The following is a 24,324-nucleotide window of genomic DNA, read 5'->3' on the forward strand; positions in this document are numbered from 1 at the left end:
GCCTGTCATGGCTACAGATATGAGTGCTACAGTGTGGTAGACATTTAGACAGATTACCATGGCTTTCTTAGGCACAGGGACTAAGATGGTTTGCTTGAAGCATGCAGGTATTAGAGACTGGGTCAGGTTGAAAATGGCAGTGAAGACTGTGTAACATTTGCCCGTTTTAGGTTATTGTCCTGCAAAAAGTTGAATTAATGTCCCATTGTCTGATGGAAAGCAGACTGAACCAGGTTTTCCTCTAAGATTTTGCTTGTGCTTATTAGCTCCATTCTGTTAATTTTTTATCCTGAAAAACTCCCCAATCCTTAACGTTTACAAGTATACCCATAACGATGCAGCAACCACTATGCTTGAAAATATGAAGAGTTCCCCAACCATAACACTTTGTATTCAGGACAAAATGTTGGTTTGCCACATTTTTTGCAATAAGAGTTTAATGCCTTGTTAACAACAGGATGCATGTTTTGGAATATTTTTATTCGGTTACAGGCTTCCTTCTTTTCACTGTCAATTAGGTTAATATTGGGGAGTAACTATAATGTTGTTGATCCATCCTCAGTTTTCTCCTACCACAGCCATTAAACTTTGTAACTGTTTAAAGTCACCATTTGATTCATGGTGAAATCCCTGAGCAGTTTCCTTCCTCTCCGGAAATTGTTAACATGGACTGGCAATTCCTGACCAGTAATAGGGGTTATTTGTTATTGTAGTTTGGTCAGGACGTGGCAGAGTTTTATGTGGTTCGGGGTGGTGGTTTGTTTAGTCGGGTATTTGATTTATGTATTCCGGGGTTTTTTGGGCACTGTTCTATGTTAGTGTATTTCTATGTTCTGTCTAGTCTTTTGTATTTCTATGTTTTGTTAATTGGGGTTGGACTCTCAATTGGAGGCAGGTGTTTTCTAGTTGCCTCTGATTGAGAGTCCTATATATAGGTATGTGTTTGAGTGCTTGGTGGGAGATTGTTCTGTGTATAGCCTTGTGCCTTACCAGCCTGTGATTAGTCGTTGTGTTTTCTTTGTTTGTTTTGGTTCTCCTTCTTGTCCGAATATAATAAAGAAGATGAGTGCACATTTCCCCGCTGCATTTTGGTCTAAATCCGACGACAACCGTTACATGGACGCTTGTATCTTTGTAATGAGTAGGTGTGTTGATACAACATCCAAAGTGTAATTAATAATTTCATCATGCTGAAAGAGTTATTCAATGTCTGCTTTTTTTATACATCTGCCAATATGTGCCCTTTGTGAGGCATTCAAAAAACCTCCCTAGTATTTGTTGTTCAACCTCTGTCTGAAATTCACAAAATAGCACAATTGTTCTGAAACCCATTAAACGGCCCCCATTCCCTGCGGCACCATTCTCATGGACCGTGTTAAGGGCTGTGTTTGTCTCTGTATGCACACTATTCCCTATATAGTGCACTACTTTTACCAGAGCCCTATGATAGTGTAATACATAGGGAATTGGGTCAAAAGTAGTGCATGTTTTCTGTTCAGGGAATAGGGTGCCATTTGAGATGCATCCAGAGCCAGAGACGGTGTTTGTCTGTGTGTTTGATGATTGACTGACCCAGGAACTGTGTGTCTTGGCTCCACAGGGGAAGTCCTATGTGTTTGACCGAGTGTTCCCCACCAACACAACACAGGAACAGGTGTACAACACCTGCGCCAAACAGATAGTCAAAGGTGAGTGCCAGCCTCTCCATCTCTGTATGTCTCTATCTCCATCTCTCTTTGTCATGTCTCTCGCTCTCTCTCTCTCTCTCTCTCTCTCTCTCTCTCTCTCTCTCTCTCTCTCTCTCGCTTTGTATCTTTTGATCTCTCTCGTTCTCGCCCCCTCTCTCACACTCTCCCTTTTTCTCTATCTCTCTGTGTCTACATGTACTTCTATCTACACTACCGTTCAAAGTTTGGGGTCCATTACAATAACATCAAATTGATCAGAAATACAGTGTAGACATTGTTAATGTTGTAAATGACTATTGTAGCTGGAAACGGCAGATTTTTCATGGAATATCTACATAGGCGTACAGAGGCCCATTATCAGCAACCATCACTCCTGTGTTCCAATGGCACACTGTGTTAGCTAATCCACGTTTATGATTTTAAAAGGCTAACTGATCATTAGAAAACCCTTTGCAATTATGTTAGCACATCTGAAAACTGTTCTGATTAAAGAAGCAATAAAACTGGCCTTCTTTAGAGTAGTTGAGTATCTGGAGCATCAGCATTTGTGGGTTCGATTACAGGCTCAAAATGGCCAGAAACAAAGAACAACTGATAGCTGATTCATTGCATGCATTCATTGCACGCGCTTTCTGTTTCTGAAGTTTAATTCCAGTATTATATAGGCCCTGATGAAAAGAAATTAAAATAACAATAATGTGAAAGCTTATCTTGAATTAAAAATTAGAGCTATCTATCTTGCTCTCAGTCTCTCCCTTGCTTTCTCTTCTCCTTGCATGCTCTCTCTCACTCTCTCTGTATCTCTCTCTCCCCTCTCTTTCATCTTGCTGTCCAGCCTTTCCTCTCCTTTCCCACATTCATAGAGAGACAGTGTCGATTGCAGATTTCAATCCCGTTGTCTAACATGACAAACGAGTGCTATGCTGTCTGTCTGTGATTGAGCCTGGGACAGATTAATGGAAGGGAAAGAACAGCACTGTCAGAAGAAAGAGAAATAGAGAAAACAGATGAGAACACAGCCAGAGCGTAGCATAGAAAATCAAAGGTACTAATAAAGAAGAGAGGGGAGAACAAAAAGAAAGGATGAGAGGAAAGGAAAATAAGAGAGGTGTGAAACATACGGTAGACAAGGAAGAAAGGAAGGGAGAACAGAGTGAAAGAGATGCCAGAGCTGGTCTAACTCAGTTTGTCTGCAGTACAGAGATAATTGGATCTCTCTCTCTCTCTCTCTCTCTGCTGCACTGGCCTAATTGTCTGTCTGGCTCTGGCCTCTTATCTTCCTTCTCTACCTCTCCTCTCAAAGACAGATTCCATGTGTCTTGACTGACTTGTTTATGTCACGGTTCGGTTTCAGCTCGCTCCAATACCAGCATGACTAGAATAGCTTACGAAGATAGAAAGAGAGAGACAGATGTAGAGAGACAGAGAGAGAGGGAAAGCAGCAGAAAGAAGGAAAGATAAAAGGAGTGTGAAATGAAATGGTATAGGATGAAAGTAGTTATGGTTCGCCCCCCGGCTCCTAGCCTGGTAGTTGGTATGTATTTTTGCTCATGTTTGACTTTCTGCCCACTGTCTGACAAGACGGAGGTTGTGCTGCTTGTTAGCGCTTGCTGTATCGTGCTCTCTGTAGGTGTGTGTGGTTTGTGTGTGCGTGTGTGTGTGTGAGCGCGTATGTGTGTGTGTTGTTCTGTCTGTAGGTGGGCAATCTTTGGTGGTGCAGTGTCTTGTTGCTATGGGCTGAATGAGGAGGCTGTTGTGTTCTGTCTAACATCCTCTCCCTACTCCTGTCTCCTTATTCTGCCTTTGTTCTCCTGCATCCTGTCTCCTATCTCCTAACAAAATGTGCTGTTGCTGTATAGGCCTAACTATCATTCCTATCACTCTGCCTCCTGCCTTCTGTCTACTGCCTCTGTTCCCCTGCATCTAGATGTGTTGTTACAGTATATCTAACATCTAGTGTCCTTTGTCCTGTATCTTTCCTACTTTATACTTGTGCTGTTCTTTTGAACATACTGTATTCTCTGTCTCCTGTCTCTAGATGTACTCGGGGGATACAATGGCACCATCTTCGCCTATGGACAGACCTCCTCTGGAAAAACACACACCATGGAGGTAGGTTTTTGTAGACCACATCACCACAGAGATTAGACTTGGCTTGTATCCTAAATGGCACCCTATCCCCTATAAAGTGCACTACTTTTGTCCAGTTTGGGACGTAGACTGGAGTGTTCTTTATGTAGAGTGATATAAACCAGTGATTCTCAGCTGCAGTCCTCGGGTAGTACCCTGCAGGTTGCATGATTTTGTTCCTGCCCAGCAAAGCACACCTAATTGAACTGTTAGGTTCTAGTTATCAGAGTAAGAGCTCGACGGACACAATGAAAGCTTAAACCAAGTTTATTCATCCCAAAGGGTCGAACAGCTGAACCGACAAAAACATGGTTCCATCAGTGGTGGTATACATACCCCAATTTGGGTGGAGTCTCCTCCTTCTCGCTAAACATTGCATCTTTATTGCTAGGCAGGAAACTAAGTAATACGGGCAATAAACTGTTCCTTCTCCCTTAACGTGACCTGACCTCGACCCCCTTCATCATTAATCCATGGCTCTCTCCCCTCATCAATGCCTGCCACATATGATCGTTTTCCCCACACTCAGTACATTCCAAGCTTAATTGCACCCACCATATACCTTCCTCCTACAGATAACCATTAACTTCTGGTGTAGACCCTCTAAACCATAGCACTCAATATTTCAACAGGATACCTGATAATTAACCCTATTCCAAGTTTTAGGAGTCAGAACCCAGAATCCATCAGAACTAATCAATGGATTGATGATTAGTTGAGTGGTTAAAAAAACACTGACTGGCATAAATCATTGTACACTCCAGTAGTTGAAGTCCCCTTGCTTTAAATGATTTACTGTCTTATCTCCTCTCCTCTAAATATCATCGGACTCTCCTCCAAGTTTAGTCCCTGTCCCCTGTTCCTCCTTCTTTTCCGCTTCTCTCTCCCCCCTCTTCCTTTCACACTGTTTTCCTCCCCCTCTCCTCTCTAACTCCCTCTTTTACTCTCCTTTAACCTCTCCTTTAACCTCTCCTTTAACCTCTCCTTTAACCTCTCCTTTAACCTCTGCCAAGTGACCTCCCCCAAGTGTTTTTCTCTTATCCATTCTTCCTCTCGTCCTCTCTGACTCCCCAGCTTCTTTTCCCACATCCCTTCTGTCTTCTTTCAGGGCAAGCTGCATGACCCTCATGGGATGGGGATCATCCCCAGAATTGCAGAGGACATCTTCAATCACATATTCGCAATGGATGAAAACCTTGAGTTCCACATCAAGGTCTGCCACTTTTAATTTTGTCCTGCCGTCTCTTTTCTCAACATCTATCTAGTTGATGATGTCTCTAGAAACACTGTCTGGTGTTCTAGATCTGAATGTCCTTTTAGCCAATTCTTCTGCCTATTTGTATCACACCATAGGATACAGATTACTGGACCAGACTACTGCACCATCTCACCAATACTGAGAACAGTGTGATGTCTGTATTCCACCATGACCCTCTGGTCTGTAGTGACAACATTTTCTGCACCAGTTGCAAGGTGGTGTACCAGATCTCTATGTCAGTGTCGGTCAGTGCTGTTTAAGATGAGGGAGGACTTTTTTGACCTCACTTCTATTACAGCATTTTGGATAACTGTCATTCATATTCCATTCACCCAGTTCAATGGATATATTTGGGCTACTACATAATACTTACATTTTACCTATACTCATCATGAGGTTGCGACAACATTTTTAGGTGACAGACATCATTAGTCCAACAGTTGCAAATGACAGTTTCTATTGGACAATTCAGGTATGTTTATCCCCGTTTTGTTTGCTTCCGTTTAAGAAACATTTTCAACAGAATCGGTGGAATGAATCACAAGCAAACACAGTTCACTTTCATAGCAGCCACGTTGTATTCCTTCTCACATCTACGAGCTATCCTCTTACCTTTTCCCTCCGCTTGTGGACTTCAATGCACAACACATCAGCTGTATATGACCAGGTGAAAAAAACATATCATAGCCGCTACACACAGCCTACATCGTTGTCACTACATTAGCTAAAGTAACGTCATAGTCAACCTAGCTAATAGAACTAACGCGTTAGTAAATCCGCTACAATCATGCAGTACAGTGTACAGTCAGTAAGCAATTTAGCAGTTACACAGACGGGACCCTTGACTTGGATTACTTCCAGGGTTTCATATTCATAGACAGCTAGCTAACATAGCATCCCTCTGTTTGAGCCGGGCGTTTGAGTTGGCTAAACTAGCTATCTGCATTTGCTAGCTAAGTAAGTGAAAGTGAAAGTAAAATGACAAAATATAGCTCTCTCTCTCACTCTCTCTCTCTTGCTTCTCCTTCATTTTTAAAGAAATTAATTTGTTCAAAACATTTTAACAATTTTCTTTCTCTTTCTTTGAGTCAACTACTGACCACATTTTATGCACTACAGTGCTTGCTAGCTGTAGATTATGCTTTCAATACTAGATTAATTCTCTGATCCTTTGAGTGGGTGGACAACATGTCAGTTCATGCTGCAAGAGCTCTAATAAATTGGAGAACATCCTCCGGAAGTTGTCATAATTACTATGTAAGTCTATGGAAGGGGTTGAGAACCATGAGCCTCCTAGGTTTTGTATTGAAGTCAATGTACCCCGAGGAGGACAGAAGCTAGTTGTCACCTGGCTACACTATGGTGTTATCCTACAGAGTGCTGCTAAGGCTACTGTAGACCTTCATTGCAAAACAGTGTGTTTGTCACGTCCTGACCATATTAAGTTGTTATTTTCTATGGTAGAGTAAGTCAGGGCGTGACAGGGGTTGTTTGTCTATGTTTTGTATTTCTATGTTCAGTTTCTAGTTTTGTATTTCTATGTTGGTTTTGTTTGGTATGATCTCCAATTAGAGGCAGCTGGTTGTCGTTGTCTCTAATTGGAGGTCATATTTAAGCTGATGTTTGTCCCACCTGTTTTTGGGGGTGATTATCTTTTGAGTAGTGTTTATTTCTCTCTGCGTCACGGTTTGTTATTCTAGTTATTTGTGTAACGCTACGTTTCACGGAATAAATAAATATGTGGAACTACAACCATGCTGCATTTTGGTCCGATCCTTTAGACAACCGTGACAGAATCACCCACCACCAAAGGACCAAGCAGCGTGGTATGGATCAGCAGGACAAATGGACTTGGGAGGAGATATTGGACGGGAAAGGACACTGGAGGCAGGCTGGGGAGTATCGTCGTCCGAAGGAGGAGATCGAGGCAGCAAGAGTGGAGTGGCGATACTACGAGGCGCTATATCCACCAAGAGGCAAGGCCGAGAGGCAGCACCCAAAACATTTTTTTGGGGGTCACACGGGCAGATTGGCAAAGGCGGTTTTAAGACCTGAGCCAACTCCCCGTGCTTACCGCGGGGAGAGAGTGACTGAGCAAGCACCGTGTGATGCGCACTGTGTCGCCAGTGCACACTCACAGCCCGGTGCGCTCGGTGCCAGCTCCTCACCGTTGCCGTGCTAGAGTTGGCCGTCAGCCAGGAAGAAGTGCGCCGGCTCAGCGTATCTGGTCTCCAGTACGTCTCTTCGGCCCAGGTTATCCTGCGTCTGCTCTACGCACGGTACCCCCGTTCACCAGCACAGCCCAGTTCGTCCTGTGCCGGCGCTCCGCCCTTGCTGGGCCCAAATAACCATCCAGCCAGGACGGGGTGTGCCAGCCCTAAGCTCCAGACCTCCAGTACGCCTCCGGAGCCCAGTACGTCCTGTGCCTCCTCCTCGCACTCGCCCTGAGGTGCGTGTTACTAGTCTGGCGCCTCCTATGCCAGCCCCACGTATCAGGCCTCCAGTGCACCTGCCCAGTCCGGGGTGTCCTGCTCCTGCTCCCCGCACTCGCCCTGAGGTGCGTGTTACTAGTCTGGCGCCTCCTATGCCAGCCCCACGCATCAGGCCTCCAGTGCGCATTCCCAGTCCAGAGCTTCTGGCGACAGTTCCCAGTCCGAAACCTCCTGAGACGGCCTGCAGTCCGGAACCTCCTGAGACGGCCTGCAGTCCGGAACCTCCTGAGACGGCCTGCAGTCCGGAACCTCCTGAGACGGCCTGCAGTCCGGAACCTCCTGAGACGGCCTGCAGTCCGGAACCTCCAGCGGCGGCCTGCAGCCCGGAACCTCCAGCGGCGGCCTGCAGCCCGGAATCTCCAGCAATGATCTACAGTCCGGTTCCTCCGGCGATGATCCACGGTCCGGTGGTACTAGAGCGGAGGGATCAACGGGTGAAGCGGGGATTACGCCCCGAACCAGAGCCGCCTCCTCAACTGGGGGATGCGCTGGATGAGAAGGTTCTGGGTACTGCACCTGAGCCGCCATAGACATTAGTCACCCACCCTACCCTCCCTTTGTGTTTTTGTTTTGGGGGGTTGTTTTTTTTTTGTGTGTAGGTGCGGTCGGAGTCCGCACCTTTGGGGGGGGGGATACTGTCACATCCTGACCATAGTAAGTTGTTATTTTCTATGGTAGAGTAGGTCAGGGACGTGACAGGGGGTGTTTGTCTATGTTTTGTATTTCTATGTTCAGTTTCTAGTTTTGTATTTCTATGTTGGTTTTGTTTGGTATGATCTCCAATTAGAGGCAGCTGGTTGTCGTTGTCTCTAATTGGAGGTCATATTTAAGCTGATGTTTGTCCCACCTGTTTTTGTGGGTGATTATCTTTTGAGTAGTGTTTATTTCTCTCTGCGTCACGGTTTGTTGTTTTTGTTATTCTAGTTATTTGTGTAACGCTACGTTTCACGGAATAAATAAATATGTGGAACTACAACCATGCTGCATTTTGGTCCGATCCTTTAGACAACCGTGACAATGTTTTAATAAATTATTTGGTGACATGTGAATATATTTAGTATAGTTTTATCTAAAAAAGGATAGCTTTTTTTAATGTTTCACTATTTTTATTTTATGCAATTCACTGAGGAGGATGGTCCTTCCCTTCCTGCGCTGAGGAGCCACTGCTCTATGTGCTCTAGAAAACTCCTATGGTTATTATTAGGATGTGTCAAGTCGTTTCGGTCATCCTTGCCATAAGAACCACCTCCTCTACAATCAACATAGTGGCACTGGGGATGAGCACACCCCTTAAACATGACCCTCATGACCACGATAGTCTGGGGACTAAAGGAGTTGGATAAACTAAAACACACTTCTGTACTAGACAACCATGCCAGCTCACCATAACTGAGAAATGTGTGATATCTTCCATCATGAACCTCTGCTCTGTAGTAACAACATGTTCTGTACCAGTAGCCATGGTGGTGTCCCACGTCTCCACATTCTTTAAAAAAAGGTTATTGTCATGCTCCAATAGTTCAGAGGAGTTAGCTAAAGCACATCTGGGACCCGACCACACTAGAGAACCAGTGGAGGCTTCTGAGGAATGGAGTCAATGGAATGGTATCAACCACATGGAAACCACATTTGATACCATTCCATTTACTACATTCCAGGCATTATTATGAGCTGTCCTCCCCTCAGCAGCCTCCACTGTATGGCACCATCTAACTCACCATAATTGAGAGTGTGACGCCTCAATCCACAGTGGCACTCTGGAATAACTGGGGCCAGTTGCATTAGACGTTAATGTTGTCATATCGTTTTCTTCACTGCATTGCAGGCATTAGCAAGCAAAAGATCATGTTCATAATCATCATCGTTGCCACTGTCTAATAACGGATGTTAAAAAAGAACGATAGCAAAAATTTGTTATGTAAAAATTATTTCATACTCCACATTTAGGGGGGCCAGAAGGGGGTCCAAAATTGTTGTCACAGGGGCACTGGCCCCCCCTGCGGCTATTGCGGCTATTCTGGATATTATTGTCCTGCCATAGCATACAGATCACTGGACCAGGCCACTGCACCAGCTCACCATAAATGAGAGTGTGATGTCAGAATCCACCATGACCCTCTGTAATCACTGTAAATGTGAATGTGTCCGCACCAGTAGTCTGGTAAAGATGTGCTTTAGACAACTATTCTGGCTATAATTGTCCTGCCATAGCATGCAGATCACTGGACCAGGCCACTGCACCATCTCACCATAACTGAAAACTGTGTGTCTGAATCCATCATAGCTATAGCGCTCTATAATCACTGGAGTTACTGTTGATGAATATGCATGGTGCATAATGTGCAATAAAACATCTCAAACATCAAAATCTACTTAAAGCATAAACATCTGGACCAAACCAGTCTACTTCATCACCTCACCATGAACTGTGTATGATGTCTGTGTTCATAGCCTCTGGAATTATGGAATGCATAGACACAGGATATCAATAAATCATTAGTATCTTGTCATATTTGTACATTTGCCTAAATCACAACTATCTTATATCTCACAACTAATACCTGGCATACTCGGCACGCAGAACCAAATCTCTGTGCTCACAAGAGACTAGACCTAGCAGAATGCCTGTGAGCCAAGAAGATAACATATTTGACATATTAGTATAATCAGTCCCCTGTCCCCTCGAAGATTCATTTCTCTCAATATGCTCTCTCCTCTCTTCACCAGGTGTCCTATTTTGAAATATACATGGACAAAATCAGAGATCTTCTGGATGGTAAGTGTATTCACAGCACTAAAATCACACACACACACACACACACACACACATACACACTGCGGTTTTCAATGTGACTTGTCATTTCCCCTTCAATTTAGTATTTTGTTTGTATGTGCAACAGTAAAATGATACCCTTATGATAGTATGTGTGAGGTTCTAGAGGGGCTGTGGCTAGACTCCCTGTAAGTAGATGTCTATCTGAGTAAATCACACCAGCCAGAGGCAATTAATGTATTCTCAAAAACGTACCTTGTTATATATGGTGTGAACATTATCAGCACTCGGGAGCGCACTCAACAACGCAAACACAGGAAAATAACCAGAGGCCAGTAGTATTATTGGTTGTTTGACTGCGAGCACACAGTACCATAACTTGATATCTCTGAGTAGCAGTGCATACATTTATGAGCGCATCCGATGCAGATTAGGGAACACGGGCTCAGGGGCGAAAATCTGATATCAACTTTGGAGGGGACAATTACATGAAATTTTGTCAAGAGCAATTCCTGAGGGGGACACCAAAAGTAGTGCTGTAACACAGCCTACATTTTAATATGGTAAATGTATATTGAGGAACCAAAGAAATAAGGTGTTTGCCGTACTCCTAACTACCGGTACCCAAAACTACACAACTAATCACAACAGCAATACCATTGCCTTTAACAAATCTTAGTTCAGTCACCAGTTTAAGTTGAGAGTGGGGGTATCCATGGCATTTTCCAATTATGTTCCTATTTTACAAGTCAAAAAAATTGAGAACCTTTCATAATGTTGCCAAACAAAGACTCAACAAACTTACCTGAGACTCCCTGTCTCTGCCAGTCTGTCCCTGCATATCTGTCCCCAACTCTGCTGTCTGTGTGCCATCTGTTGCCTGCTCTGCCTAATGACATCATTGTGAAACATTTCCATTAGAATTTCATTTCTTTCTTATGAACATTTTATCAACTAGTCTTTGAGATATTAGGCTACTAGGGTTCTTACTATGCGTTTTGGTGTATTGAAAAATACTCTGATGTCCGTCTTTTATTTTTCTGCCATTTTTCTACCTGGCTGGCTGGCTGGCTGGCTGGCTACACACACAGTGTGTAGGTTATTTACAGTAGGAGATGGGCTTCTATCATCTTCAATCATTCTATTTGGGCTTCGATCTAAAAGGTAGCTAGCAAATGTGAAACGGATTAAAATGACAAGAGTTGACAGCTGTATGAGTTCACCATTTACACAACATATGCTGCAACCTTTTGTAATTTTAATAGTTTGTTTCATATTGGCTGGCTTCCAACAATAGCTGAATTTGCAAAGCTAGCGAGCACCAATTCAGTTTCAGTGGTGTTTGCTATAATCTTTGCTACTCGGGTTAAATAAAGGTGAAATAAAATAAATAAATAAAAGTTTACTTGCAACAATTTAGCTTTTGCAACGAGACCATTAAATATGTTTAAGACAATGGTAGAAGAGTTCTGTTCAGTTTGGATTTCAGTTTATCGCTAACCTTATCACAGGGACTTTGAAGCACTAACTTACATCATCTGCATGCTGATCTTGGAATAAATTGACGATAGCAAAGATTCCATCTTTGACGACGCCACATAAATGGAATATGTACTAGCTAGCTTAATAGTTAATATTTGCGCGCTAGCTCTGCATATTCAGCTAGTGTGTGTGCGCGATTGACTGGATTAACCATTGTGAGGCAAAGGGTGGGGGGGTCGCAATCTTTTGAAACTTAAAAACGCGCTATTAAGTGTCTATAATCAGCACAATTTCTTTCATTGCGTATTATTAATATTATTTAAATTACATAGTTATGTTTCAGTGATATATTGGGGGGGACAAATCATATTTTTCCCAGGATGGGGGGGGTCGTGTCCCCCCCGTCCCCCCCGGGATTTCCGCACCTGCACGGGCTATACCGGGCATGTAGACTACTCAATATAGCCTATTCAAGTCGCAGTTAGAGCGGCTATTGCAAGTTGTTGGAAGACTAAAGTAATATGACGTTTGGGAGACACAAGCTTCTCATGCTTATGCTTCTCATAGATGGATTTAACGTGAGCATTTTTCTCCAATAAACAAATGACTTCCATGAACACATCGTTTTGTTTTGACCTGTTCATTCGTTTTAACATTTGGCAATGTGAAATCCACCGGACCAAAAGAAAAAAATATATATAATGTAACAAATAATCTAACTCTTAATCGAACTATAGCTCAGAACTATGTGTGAAACTGCCTTAAGTAACAGTTGTTCCTGTCCAGTTCTGGTGATTGTACTTGTAGGGTAATCATGACATCTCTCCTCTTCTGCCCCTGTCTCTCTCAGTGACGAAGACCAATCTGGCAGTGCATGAGGACAAGAACAGGGTTCCATATGTAAAGGTGAGTCAGACTGCTGATGGGATGTTAACTAACTGGCCATCTGTAAATTGTGGGTCTCATCTGTGATGGGCTCTACATTAAGTGTCATTTTCATAATGATAACATTATTACGTCAGGAAACAATTCCAACTAATTCAAATTTTCAAATGTCTAGTTTTATTGTCACCTGCACAAGTACAGTAAAATGCCTTTCTTGCAAGCTCTTTCCCAACAATGCAATAATCAATATTCGTAGCACATTAAAGTAAGTAGAACAGAAACACACGAGAAATATAAATAAGAAGAACACGAGAAAGTAAGTAATCTATATACTGTACAGTACAGGGTCAGTGCCAATACCATATTTGTGCAGGGATACTGTGCAGGGATACTGGAGTGGTAGGGGTAGTTATGTATAGGGGTAAGGTGACTAGGCATCAGGAAATATGATAAACGGAGTAGCAGCAGAGAATACGAAGATTGTGTGTGTGTGTTGGAGTGTCAGTGTGAATGTGTGTGTGAGAGTGTGTAGAGTCCTGTGAGTGTGCATAGTCAGTGTAAAAAAAGGGTCCATGCAGATAGTCCGTGTAGCCATTTTGTTAGCCATTTAGCAGTTTTGTGGCTTGGGGATAGAAGCTATTCAGGAGCCTCCTTGGTGTCAGACTTGTTTCTCTGGTACCGCTTGCCGTGCGGAAGCAGAGGGAACAGTCTATGGCTTGGGTGGCTGGAGTCTTTAACAATTCTCAGAGCATTCCTTTCACTCGGCCTGATATAGGTCCTGGGTGGCAGGGTGCTCAGCCCTAGTGATGTACTGGGCTGTCCGCACTACCAACTGCGGTGCAGTTGTCATACGAAGTAGCGATGCAGCCAGTCAAGATGCTCTCAATGGTGCAGCAGTATAACCAAATCTTTTCAACTTCCAAAGGGGGAGGAGCCGCTGTTGCGCCTTCTTCACTACTGTGTGTTTGGACCATTTTACGTCCTTAGTGATTTGGACATTGAGGAACTTGACGCTTTCAACCCACTCCACTACAGCCCCGTCGATTTGGATGAGGGCATACTCGACCCCCCCCCCCCCCCCCCCGTTTCCTGTAGTCCACAATAAGCTCCTTGGTTTTACTGACATTACGGGAGAGGTTGAGGAGGTTGACCTCTTCCCGGTAGGCTTTTTCCTCGTTGCCGGTGATCAGGCCTACCACCGTTGTGTCGTCAGCAAACTTGATGATGGTGTTGGAGTTGTGCGTGGCCACGCAGTCATGGGTGAACATGGAGTATAGGAGGGGACTAAGCACACACCCCTGTGGGTCCCCTGTGTTGATGGTCAGCATGGCAGAGGTGACATTGTCTACCCCTCCATACCTGGGGTCGGCCCGTCAGGAATTCCAGGATCCAGTTGCAGATGGAGGTGTTCAGTCCCGGGCTTGGAGGGGACTATGGTGTTGAACGCTGAGCTGTCGTCAATGAACAGCATTCTCACATACAGTGCATTCGGAAAGTATTCAGACCACTTGACTTTTTCCACATTTTGTTACGTTACAGTTTTATTCTAAAATATATATATTTTTAAAGTCCCTCATCAATCTACATGCAATACCCCATAATGACAAAGCAAAAACAGGTTTTTAGAAATGATTGTACATTTATTTGTAAAAAATTAAGTATTCAGAGCCTTTACTCAGTACTTTGTTGAAGCACCTTTGGCAGTGATTACAGCCTTGTGTCTTCTTGAGTATGACGCTACAAGCTTGGCACACCTGTATTTGGGGAATATCTTCCCATTCTTCTCTGCAGATCCTCTCAAGCTCTGTCAGGTTGGATGGGAAGCTTCACTGCACAGCTATTTTCAGGTCTCTCCAAAGATGTTTGATCGGGTTCAAGTCCAGTCTCTGGCTGGGCCACTCAAAAACATTCAGAGACTTATCCCGAAGCCACTCCTGCATTGTCTTGGCTGTGTGCTTAGGGTTGTTGTCCTGTTGGAAGGTGAACATTCGCTCCAGTCTGTCACAACATCCACAGAAGGTGGCGCCTCTCGTCGGTCGAGCGGCGCTCGGCGGTCGTCGTCGCCGGCCTACTAGCTGCCACCGATCTGTGTTTCAGTGTCTGTTAGTTATGTCTGTTTTGTGATTGCACCTGTTTTGTGTTTGTCATTAGTGGGGGGGTATTTAGTCTGTCTGTGTTTAGCTAGGATTCGTGTGGGATTGTTCTTTGTTACGTGTGGTGTTACGTTTATTGTATAGGCATTAGGGTAGCCGGGCTGCGCTCCGTCTGTTTCTTGAGCGGAGCTTCGTCTAGTCATTTTTGACTGTTATGCTCTCAGCCATATATGGATCTTGCCATTGGAGTATTAAATTAAGTTTGTTCCAACGGATCTCAGTCTCCTGCGCTTGACTCACTCCTTAAACTGTTCATCCCGCTCGTGACACAGTCTAAGGTCTTGAGAGCTCTGGAGCAGGTTTTCATCAAGGATTTTTCTGTACTTTGCTCCATTCATCTTTCCCTCGATTCTGACTAGTCTCCCAGTCCCTGCCACTGAAAAACATCCCCACAGCAAGATGCTGCCACCACCATGCTTCACCGTAGGGATGGTGCCAGGTTTCCACCAGATGTGACACTTGGCATTCAGGTCAAAGAGTTCAATCTTGGTTTCATCAGACAAGAGAATCTTGTTTCTCATGGTCAGAGAGTCCTTCAGGTGCCTTTTGGCAAACTCCAAGCGGTCTGTCATGTGCCTTTTACTGAGGAGGGGCTTCTCTTTGGCCACTCTACCATAAAGGCATGGTTGGTGGAGTGCTGCAGAGACGGTTGTCCTTCTGGAAGGTTCTCCCATCTCCACAGAGGAACTCATGAGCTCTGTCAGACTGACCATCGGGTTCTTGGTCACCTCCCTCACCAAGGCCCTTCTCCCCAGATTGCTCAGTTTGGCTGGGCGGCCAGCTCTATAAACAGTCTTGGTGGTTCCAAACTTCTTCAATTTAAGAATGATGGAGACCACCGTATTCTTAGGGACCTTCAACGCTGCAGAAATTATTTGGTACCCTTCCCCAGATCTGTGCCTCGACACAATCCTGTCTAGTAGCTCTATGGACAATTCCTTCGACCTCATGGCTTGGTTTTTGCTTGGCACTGTCAACTGTGGGACCTTATAAAGGTGTGTGTCTTTACAAATCATGTCCAATAAATTGAATTTACCACAGGTGGACTCCAATTAAGTTGTAGAAACATCTCAAGGATGATCAATGGAAACAGGATGCACCTGAGCTTAATTTCGAGTCTCATAGCAAAGGGTCTGAGTACTTATGTACAGTTTAAGTCGGAAGTTTACATACACCTTAACCAAATACATTTAAACTCAGTTTTCACAATTCCTACATTTAATCCTAGTAAAAAGTGGTTCACGGTCAAATGGTGTTCTTCAGCTTGCAAGCCCTCCCCCTTTTTCCTCCCAACATAACGATGGTCATTATGGCCAAACAATTCTATTTTTGTTTCATCAGACCAGAGGACATTTCTCCAAAAAGTACGATCTTTGTCCCCATGCGCAGTTGCAAACCGTAGTCTGGCTTTTTTTATGGCGGGTTTGAAGCAGTGGCTTTTTCCTTACTGAGCGGCCTTTCAGGTTGTGTTGATATATGACTCGCTTTACTGTGGATATAGATACTTTTGTACCTGTTTCCTCAAGTATCTTCACAAGGTCCTTTGCTGTTGTACTGGGATTGATTTGCACTTTTTTCACCAAAGTACGTTCATCTCTAGGAGACAGAACGCATCTCCTTCCTGAACGGTATGACGGCTGCTTGGTCCCATGGTGTTTATACTTGCTTACTATTGTTTGTACAGATGAACGTGGTACCTTCAGGCATTTGGATATTGCTCCTAAGGATGAACCAGACTTGTGGACGTCTACAATATTTTTTCTGAGGTCTTGGCTGATTTCTTTTGATTTTCCCATGATGTCAAGCAAAGAGGCACTGAGTTTGAAAGTAGGCCTTGAAATACATCCACAGGTACACCTCCAATTGACTCAAATGATGTCAATTAGCCTATCAGAAGCTTCTAAAGCCATGACATCATTTTCTGGAATTTTCCAAGCTGTTTAAAGGCACAGTCAACGAAGTGTATGTAAACTTCTGACCCACTGGAATTGTGATACAGTGAATTATAAGTGAAATGATCTGTCTGTAAACAATTGTTGGAAAAATTACTTGTGTCATGCACAAAGTAGATGTCCTAACTGACCTGCCAAAACTATAGTTTGTTAATAACAAGACATTTGTGGAGTGGTTGAAAAACAAGTTTTAATGACTCCAACCTAAGTGTATGTAAACTTCCGACTTCAACTGTAAATAAGATATTTCTGTTTTTAATTTGATAAATTTGCTAACATTTCTAAAAACCTGTTTTTATTTTGTCATTATTGGGTATTGTGTATAGATTGATGAGGAAAACATATATTTAATCCATTTTAGAATAAGGATGTAACGTAACAAAATGTGGAACAAGGGAAGGGGTCTGAATACTTTCCGAATGCACTGTTGGTATTCCTCTTATCTAGGTGGGTGAGGGCAGTCTGGAGTGCAATTGAGACTGCGTCGTCTATGGATCTGTTGGGGAGGTATGCAAATTGGAGTGAGTCTAGGTTGTCTGAGATGATGGCGTTGATGTTTGACATAACTACCCTGTCAATGCACTTCATGGTTACAGATGTTAGTGCTACAGGGCTTTAGTCATTATAGCAGGTAGCCTTAGAGTTCTTGGGAACGGGAATGAATTCGAACAATTCTAACGTTTATTTGTTGATTCTCAGGGCTGCACTGAGCGCTTTGTCTCCAGCCCAGAGGAGGTGATGGATATTATTGATGAGGGAAAAGCAAATCGCCATGTTGCTGTCACCAGTAAGTCCCAATGACACTCTGACACTGACACTTTTAACATTATCTGTAGAGTGTATGTGGCAGTTTTTTTTACATGGTGTTTGCTACATCTCTGCCATGTTGTTGTCACCAGTGAGTCCCACCACCACTCTGGCAGTCTGCCACTCTGCCACTTAGTACAATGTATAGTGTGAAGTGTAAAGTCACATCTGTAGAGTTACTCTGTAGAATCTTATATAGTGTCTGGGGTGTCTATCACAGTGTTTTGCTATATATTTTTATATCTCTGTGTCCTCCACTCTCACACAAACACCTCTCCTCACATCACATCGCATCACCTCTCCTTTCCTCCCCTCTCCAGATATGAATGAGCACAGCTCCAGGAGTCACAGTATCTTCCTGATCAACATCAAGCAGGAGCACGTGGAGACAGAACAAAAACTGTGTGGGAAGCTCTATCTGGTGGACCTGGCTGGGAGTGAGAAGGTGAGGAGGTTAAAGCCTACTGTAGTTAATGGTAACAAAGCATCTTTATTGCATCCCAATACACTTTGTATGCGTCTAGACATTTAGGGCCACAGAATAACCACAGAATAATTTCCATTTAGCATGGTTTTTAGTTCAGGACTGGGCATAATCTTTGTCAGAGAAACTGGCCTTTAGTGATTGAATTATATACCTGGCTGATAGTGAGAAGGTGAGGTCTAGTTACCTAGGGTAACTAATGAACCATCTTTATTGCATCCCAAGAGACGTGTTCTCTCTTTCATCTGGCTGTTCTGTTATCTTTTCCTTCCATCCATCTCAGTCACAGACAGATCAGTACAACTGGTCTGCCATGTTAAAATGGGTTTCTTTCTACTCTGTATTGGCCACAGTTAGCAACTTAATTTATACATATGTGCATTGGGACCAGTGTTCTTGATGCTGACTACAGCAGAAAAAAGTAGATTCTGCACACAGCACTTAATATAGTCCCAAGTGTGTTTATTAGCGTTGTATCGACGCTCAGCTCTCAGGTCTCCAGTAATAGATCATTGGTGAACTAGCAAGGGCCCGAGGACGAGTGGAAGCATAATCGTCCCATAACGTCAAAGATCCACCACCATATATTACCGTAGGTGCATGTATGATGTACTTTTCTGCATATGCTTGTTTTTCAATGCCAAACCCACCACTGGTGTTTGTGGCCAAAGAGCTCTATTTTTTCAGGTCATCTGACCATAGCACCGGTTACAATCCAAGTGCCAATGCCCTCTATGAAACTCCAGACGGTGTTATGTTAAAATATTGTGATGCATATTTGATGGTATTAGATGCATATTAGATGGCGTAGCAGTTCAGACGTCCTGTCGTGTCTCGTGTATATATATATTTACATATTTTTTTTCTTCACTTATCTTTTTACATTTGTTTATTCAAATACTCAACCTCAAAGCACTCTCCTGCAACCCGCCTCACCAATTTAAAAAAAAATAAAAAATAAAAAAAAGTTATTTACCTCATCTGAATTCCACAACAGAAGCTAGCCAGAGGTTAGCCATTTTCACTGGCTAACGTTGAAGTTCAGCTAGCCACGGTTAGCCGTCCTCAGCTGTCCATTAGCTCGAAAAGCTATCGCCAGTTTTTGTACAGCGCGACTCAGACCAGAGCATATCGGACCTATTCTCTCTCCTTTCCCCGATTTCTACCGCAGGCTCTGGACATTTACACCTGGATCTTGCAGCTAACTAGCTGCTACCTGAGTGACTATTGGCAACGTCGGTAACGGAATTAACACACATTATTGTGGAGCTGGCCAGCTGAGGAGTTCCGTCAGCCACTCGTGGGCTGTTCCTGAGCTAGCCAGCTGAAGTGTCTCGTGGGCTACAACTCACCTATCCTGACCCGTTTTACTGCCGATGCGGAGCCCCATCGGGTCTTCACGACTGGACCACCGACGTTATCTGCCCGAGGGAGTTATCCAACTGGCCCCTCCGTCGCGACGTAACCTGATCGCCCATCTGCGGCCGGCTAATCGTTAGCTGTCTTTTCGGCTGCGATCTGAATAGGTCTATCGGACACTTTTCTTGGGCCACTATAACTAACTATTTTGCCAACTTGGACAGGTCCCCCCTTCCACACGGAACCCCACTAACCCACAGACGGAAACGCACGAGGTGGCTAAAAACAGACCTCCCTCCCATCTTCCACCAGCTTGCTACCTATGGCCCGGCTAGCTGTCTGAATCTCACTGGACCCTCTGATCACTCGGCTAAGCATGCCTCTCCTTAATGTCAATATGCCTTGTCCATTGCTGTTCTGGTTAGTGTTTATTGGCTTATTTCACTGTAGAGCCTCTAGCCCTGCTCATTACACCTTATCCAACCTCTCAGTTCCTCCACCCACACATGCTATGACATCTTCTGGTTTCAATGATGTTTCTAGAGACAATATCTCTCTCATAATCACTAAATGCCTAGGTTTACCTCCTCTGTACTCACATCCCACCATACCTTTGTCTGTACATTATACCTTGAAGCTATTTTATCGCCCCCAGAAACCTGCTCCTTTTTCTCTCTATTCTGGACGTCACAGACGTCCAATTCTTATAGCTTTTAGCCGTACACTCATACTTATTCTTCTCTGCTCCTCTGGGGATGTAGAGGTGAATCCAGGCCCTGCAATGCCTGGCTCCACTCCTACTCCCCAGGCGCTCTCTTTTGATGACTTCTGTAACCGTAATAGCCTTGGTTTCATGCATGTTAACATTAGAAGCCTCCTCCCTAAGTTTGTTTTATTCACTGCTTTAGCACACTCTGCCAACCCGGATGTCCTAGCTGTGTCTGAATCTTGGCTTAGGAAGTCCACCAAAAACTGTGAAATCATCATCCCTAACTACAACGTTTTCAGACAAGATAGAACGACCAAAGGGGGCGGTGTTGCAATCTACTGCAGAGATAGTCTGCAGAGTTCTGTCCTGCTATCCAGGTCTGTACCCAAACAATTTGAACTTCTACTTCTAAAAATCCATCTCTCCAAAAACAAGTCTCTCACCGTTGCCGCCTGCTATAGACCCCCCTCGGCCCCTAGCTGTGCTCTGGACACCATATGTGAACTGATTGCCCCCCATCTATCTTCAGAGCTCGTGCTACTAGGCGACCTAAACTGGGACATGCTTAACACCCCAGCCATTCTACAATCCAAGCTTGATGCCCTCAATCTCACACAAATTATTAATGAACCCACCAGGTACAACCCCAAAGCCGCAAACTCTGGCACCCTCATAGATATCATCCTAACCAATGTGCCCTCTAATTACACCTCTGCTGTTTTCAACCAAGATCTCAGCGATCACTGCCTCATTGCCTGCACCCGTAATGGGTCAGCGGTCAAACGACCTCCACTCATCACTGTCAAACGCTCCCTAAAACATTTCAACGAGCAAGCCTTTCTAATCGACCTGGCCCTGGTATCCTGGAAGGATATTGACCTCATCCCGTCAGTAGAGGATGCCTGGTTATATTTTAAAAATGCCTTCCTCTCCATCTTAAATAAGCATGCCCCTTTCAAGAAATTTAGAACCAGGAACAGATATAGCCCTTGGTTCTCCCCAGACCTGACTGCCCTTAACCAACACAAAAATATCCTGTGGCGTTCTGCATTAGCATCGAACTGCCCCCGCGATATGCAACTTTTTAGGGAAGTTAGAAACCAATACACACAGGCAGTTAGAAACGCCAAGGCTAGCTTTTTCAAACAAAAATTTGCTTCGTGCAACTCCAACTCTAAAAAGTTCTGGGACATTGTAAAGTCCATGGAGAATAAGAACACCTCCTCCCAACTGCCCACTGCACTGAGGATAGGAAACTCTGTCACCACCGATAAGCCCACTATAATTGAGAATTTCAATAAGCATTTTTCTACGGCTGGCCATGCTTTCCACCTAACTACCCCTACTGCATTCAACAGCACTGCACCCCCCACAGCTACTCGCCCAAACCTCCCCCATTTCTCCTTCTCCCAAATCCATTCAGCTGATGTTCTGAAAGAGCTGCAAAATCTGGACCCCTACAAATCAGCTGGGCTTGACAATCTGGACCCTTTCTTTCTAAAATTATCTGCCGAAATTATTGCAACCCCTATTACTAGCCTGTTCAACCTCTCTTTCGTGTCGTCTGAGATTCCCAAAGATTGGAAAGCAGCTGCTGTCATCCCCCTCTTCAAAGGAGGTGACACTCTTGACCCAAATTGCTACAGACCTATATCCATCCTACCCTGCCTTTCTAAGGTCTTCGAAAGCCAAGTCAACAAACAGATTACCGACTATTTCGAATCCCACCGCACCCTCTCCGCTATGCAATCTGGTTTCAGAGCTGGTCATGGGTGCACCTCAGCCACGCTCAAGGTCCTAAACGACATCGTAACCGCCATCGATAAGAAACAATACTGTGCTGCCGTATTCATTGACCTGGCCAAAGCTTTCGACTCTGTTAATCACCACATCCTCATCGGCAGACTTAGTAGCCTTGGTTTCTCAAACGATTGCGTCGCCTGGTTCACCAACTACTTCTCTGACAGAGTTCAGTGTGTCAAATCGGAGGGCCTACTGTCTGGACCTCTGGCAGTCTCTATGGGGGTACCACAGGGTTCAATTCTTGGGCCAACTCTTTTCTCTGTATACATAAATGATGTCGCTCTTGCTGCTGGTGAATCTCTGATCCACCTCTACGCAGACGACACCATTCTGTATACTTCTGGCCCTTCTTTGGACACTGTGTTAACAACCCTCCAGACGAGCTTCAATGCCATTCAACTCTCCTTCCGTGGCCTCCAACTGCTCCTAAACACAAGTAAAACTAAATGCATGCTCTTCAACCGATCGCTGCCTGCACCTGCCTGCCCATCCAGCATAACTTCTCTGGACGGTTCTAACTTAGAATTTGTGGACAACTACAAATACCTAGGTGTCTGGTTAGACTGTAAACTCTCCTTCCAGACTCACATCAATCATCTCCAATCCAAAGTGAAATCTAGAATTGGCTTCCTATTTCGCAACAAAGCATCCTTCACTCATGCTGCCAAACATACCCTCGTAAAACTGACCATCCTACCAATCCTCGACTTCGGCGATGTCATTTACAAAATAGCCTCCAATACCCTACTCAACAAGCTGGATGCAGTCTATCACAGTGCCATCCGTTTTGTCACCAAAGCCCCATATACAACCCACCACTGCGATCTGTATGCTCTCGTTGGCTGGCCTTCACTTCATAATCGTCGCCAAACACATTGGCTCCAGGTCATCTACATGACCCTGCTAGGTAAAGTCCCCCCTTATCTCCGCTCACTGGTCACCATAGCAGCACCCACCTGTAGCACGCGCTCCAGCAGGTATATCTCTCTGGTCACCCCTAAAGCCAACTCCTCCTTTGGTCGTCTCTCCTTCCAGTTCTCTGCTGCCAACGACTGGAACGAACTACAAAAATCTCTGAAATTGGAAACACTTATCTCCCTAACTAGCTTTAAGCACCAGCTGTCAGAGCAGCTCACAGATCACTGCACCTGTACATAGCCCATCTATAATTTAGCCCAAACTACTACCTCTTCCCCTACTGTATTTATTTATTTTATTTATTTTGCTCATTTGCACCATATTATTTATATTTGAACTTTGAACTTTCTTCAAACTACAAATCTACCATTCCAGTGTTTTTCTTGCTATACTTTATTTACTTTGCCACCATGGCATTTTTTTGCTTTTACCTCCCTTATCTCACATCATTTGCTCACATTGTATATAGTCTTATTTTTTTTATTATTGACTGTATGTTGTTTACTCCATGTGTAACTCTGTGTTGTTGTATGTTGTCGAACTGCTTTGCTTTATCTTGGCCAGGTCGCAATTGTAAATGAGAACTTGTTCTCAACTTGCCTACCTGGTTAAATAAAGGTGAAATAAAAAAAATAAATAAAAATGTTATAGGGCTATTTTGCATCCACTGGTCATGTGGCCCTTGTTAAGGTCAACGGCATCATGAACTTTACCAAGTACTAGGATATTTTAGCCAAAAACATGGTTTCCTCTGCCAGGAGGCTGACACTTGGCCGCAAGCGGATCTTCCAGCAAGACAAGAACCCTAAGCACTAATCAAAATTCACAAGGAAAAACCAAAAAGTCTCAATTTTGCCATGACCATCTTAGTCTCTGGACAAACCTGTGGATTGAATTGAAGAGGGCTGTCAATAACAGCAGACAAAGGATATCAAGGATCTGGAAAGATTCTGTATGGAGGAATGGTCTAAGATTCCTCCCAACGTGTTCTCCAATCTCATAAAGCATTTTTCAAAAAGGCTCAGTGTCATTATCCTCGCAAGGGGAGGGTGCTAGAATATTGGAAACAGGGGTGCCAATCATTTTTACCCCTACAGTGGGGGAAAAAAATATTTGATCCCCTGCTGATTTGTACGTTTGCCCACTGACAAAGAAATGATCAGTCTATAATTTTAATGGTAGGTTTATTTGAACAGTGAGAGACAGAATAACAACAAAAATATCCATAAAAACGCATGTCAAAAATGTTATAAATTGATTTGCATTTTAATGAGGGAAATAAGTATTTGACCCCCTCTCAGTCAGAAAGATTTCTGGCTCCCAGGTGTCTTTTATACAGGTAACGAGCTGAGATTAGGAGCACACTCTTAAAGTGAGTGCTCCTAACCACAGCTTGTTACCTGTATAAAAGACACCTGTCCACAGAAGCAA

The 24,324-nt window shown here is 44.0% G+C and overlaps 1 protein-coding gene across 2 annotated transcripts in view; it reads left to right on the top strand.

Moving 5' to 3' along the window:
• LOC115151079 (kinesin heavy chain) overlaps positions 1-24,324 on the top strand; it is a 140,566-nt gene that overhangs the window by 48,707 nt on the left and 67,535 nt on the right. The window contains exons 2-8 of one of the 2 annotated variants that reach the window (XM_029695041.1): positions 1,601-1,688; positions 3,727-3,800; positions 4,927-5,031; positions 10,296-10,344; positions 12,674-12,729; positions 17,513-17,600; positions 17,941-18,065. In XM_029695041.1, the coding sequence (XP_029550901.1) occupies positions 1,601-1,688; positions 3,727-3,800; positions 4,927-5,031; positions 10,296-10,344; positions 12,674-12,729; positions 17,513-17,600; positions 17,941-18,065 (585 nt within the window). The remainder of the gene's footprint in view (positions 1-1,600; positions 1,689-3,726; positions 3,801-4,926; positions 5,032-10,295; positions 10,345-12,673; positions 12,730-17,512; positions 17,601-17,940; positions 18,066-24,324) is intronic. The other variant, XM_029695042.1, reaches the window with a different exon arrangement.

The sequence above is a fragment of the Salmo trutta genome, chromosome 16 (assembly GCF_901001165.1).
Source record: "Salmo trutta chromosome 16, fSalTru1.1, whole genome shotgun sequence".
Taxonomy (NCBI): domain Eukaryota; kingdom Metazoa; phylum Chordata; class Actinopteri; order Salmoniformes; family Salmonidae; genus Salmo; species Salmo trutta.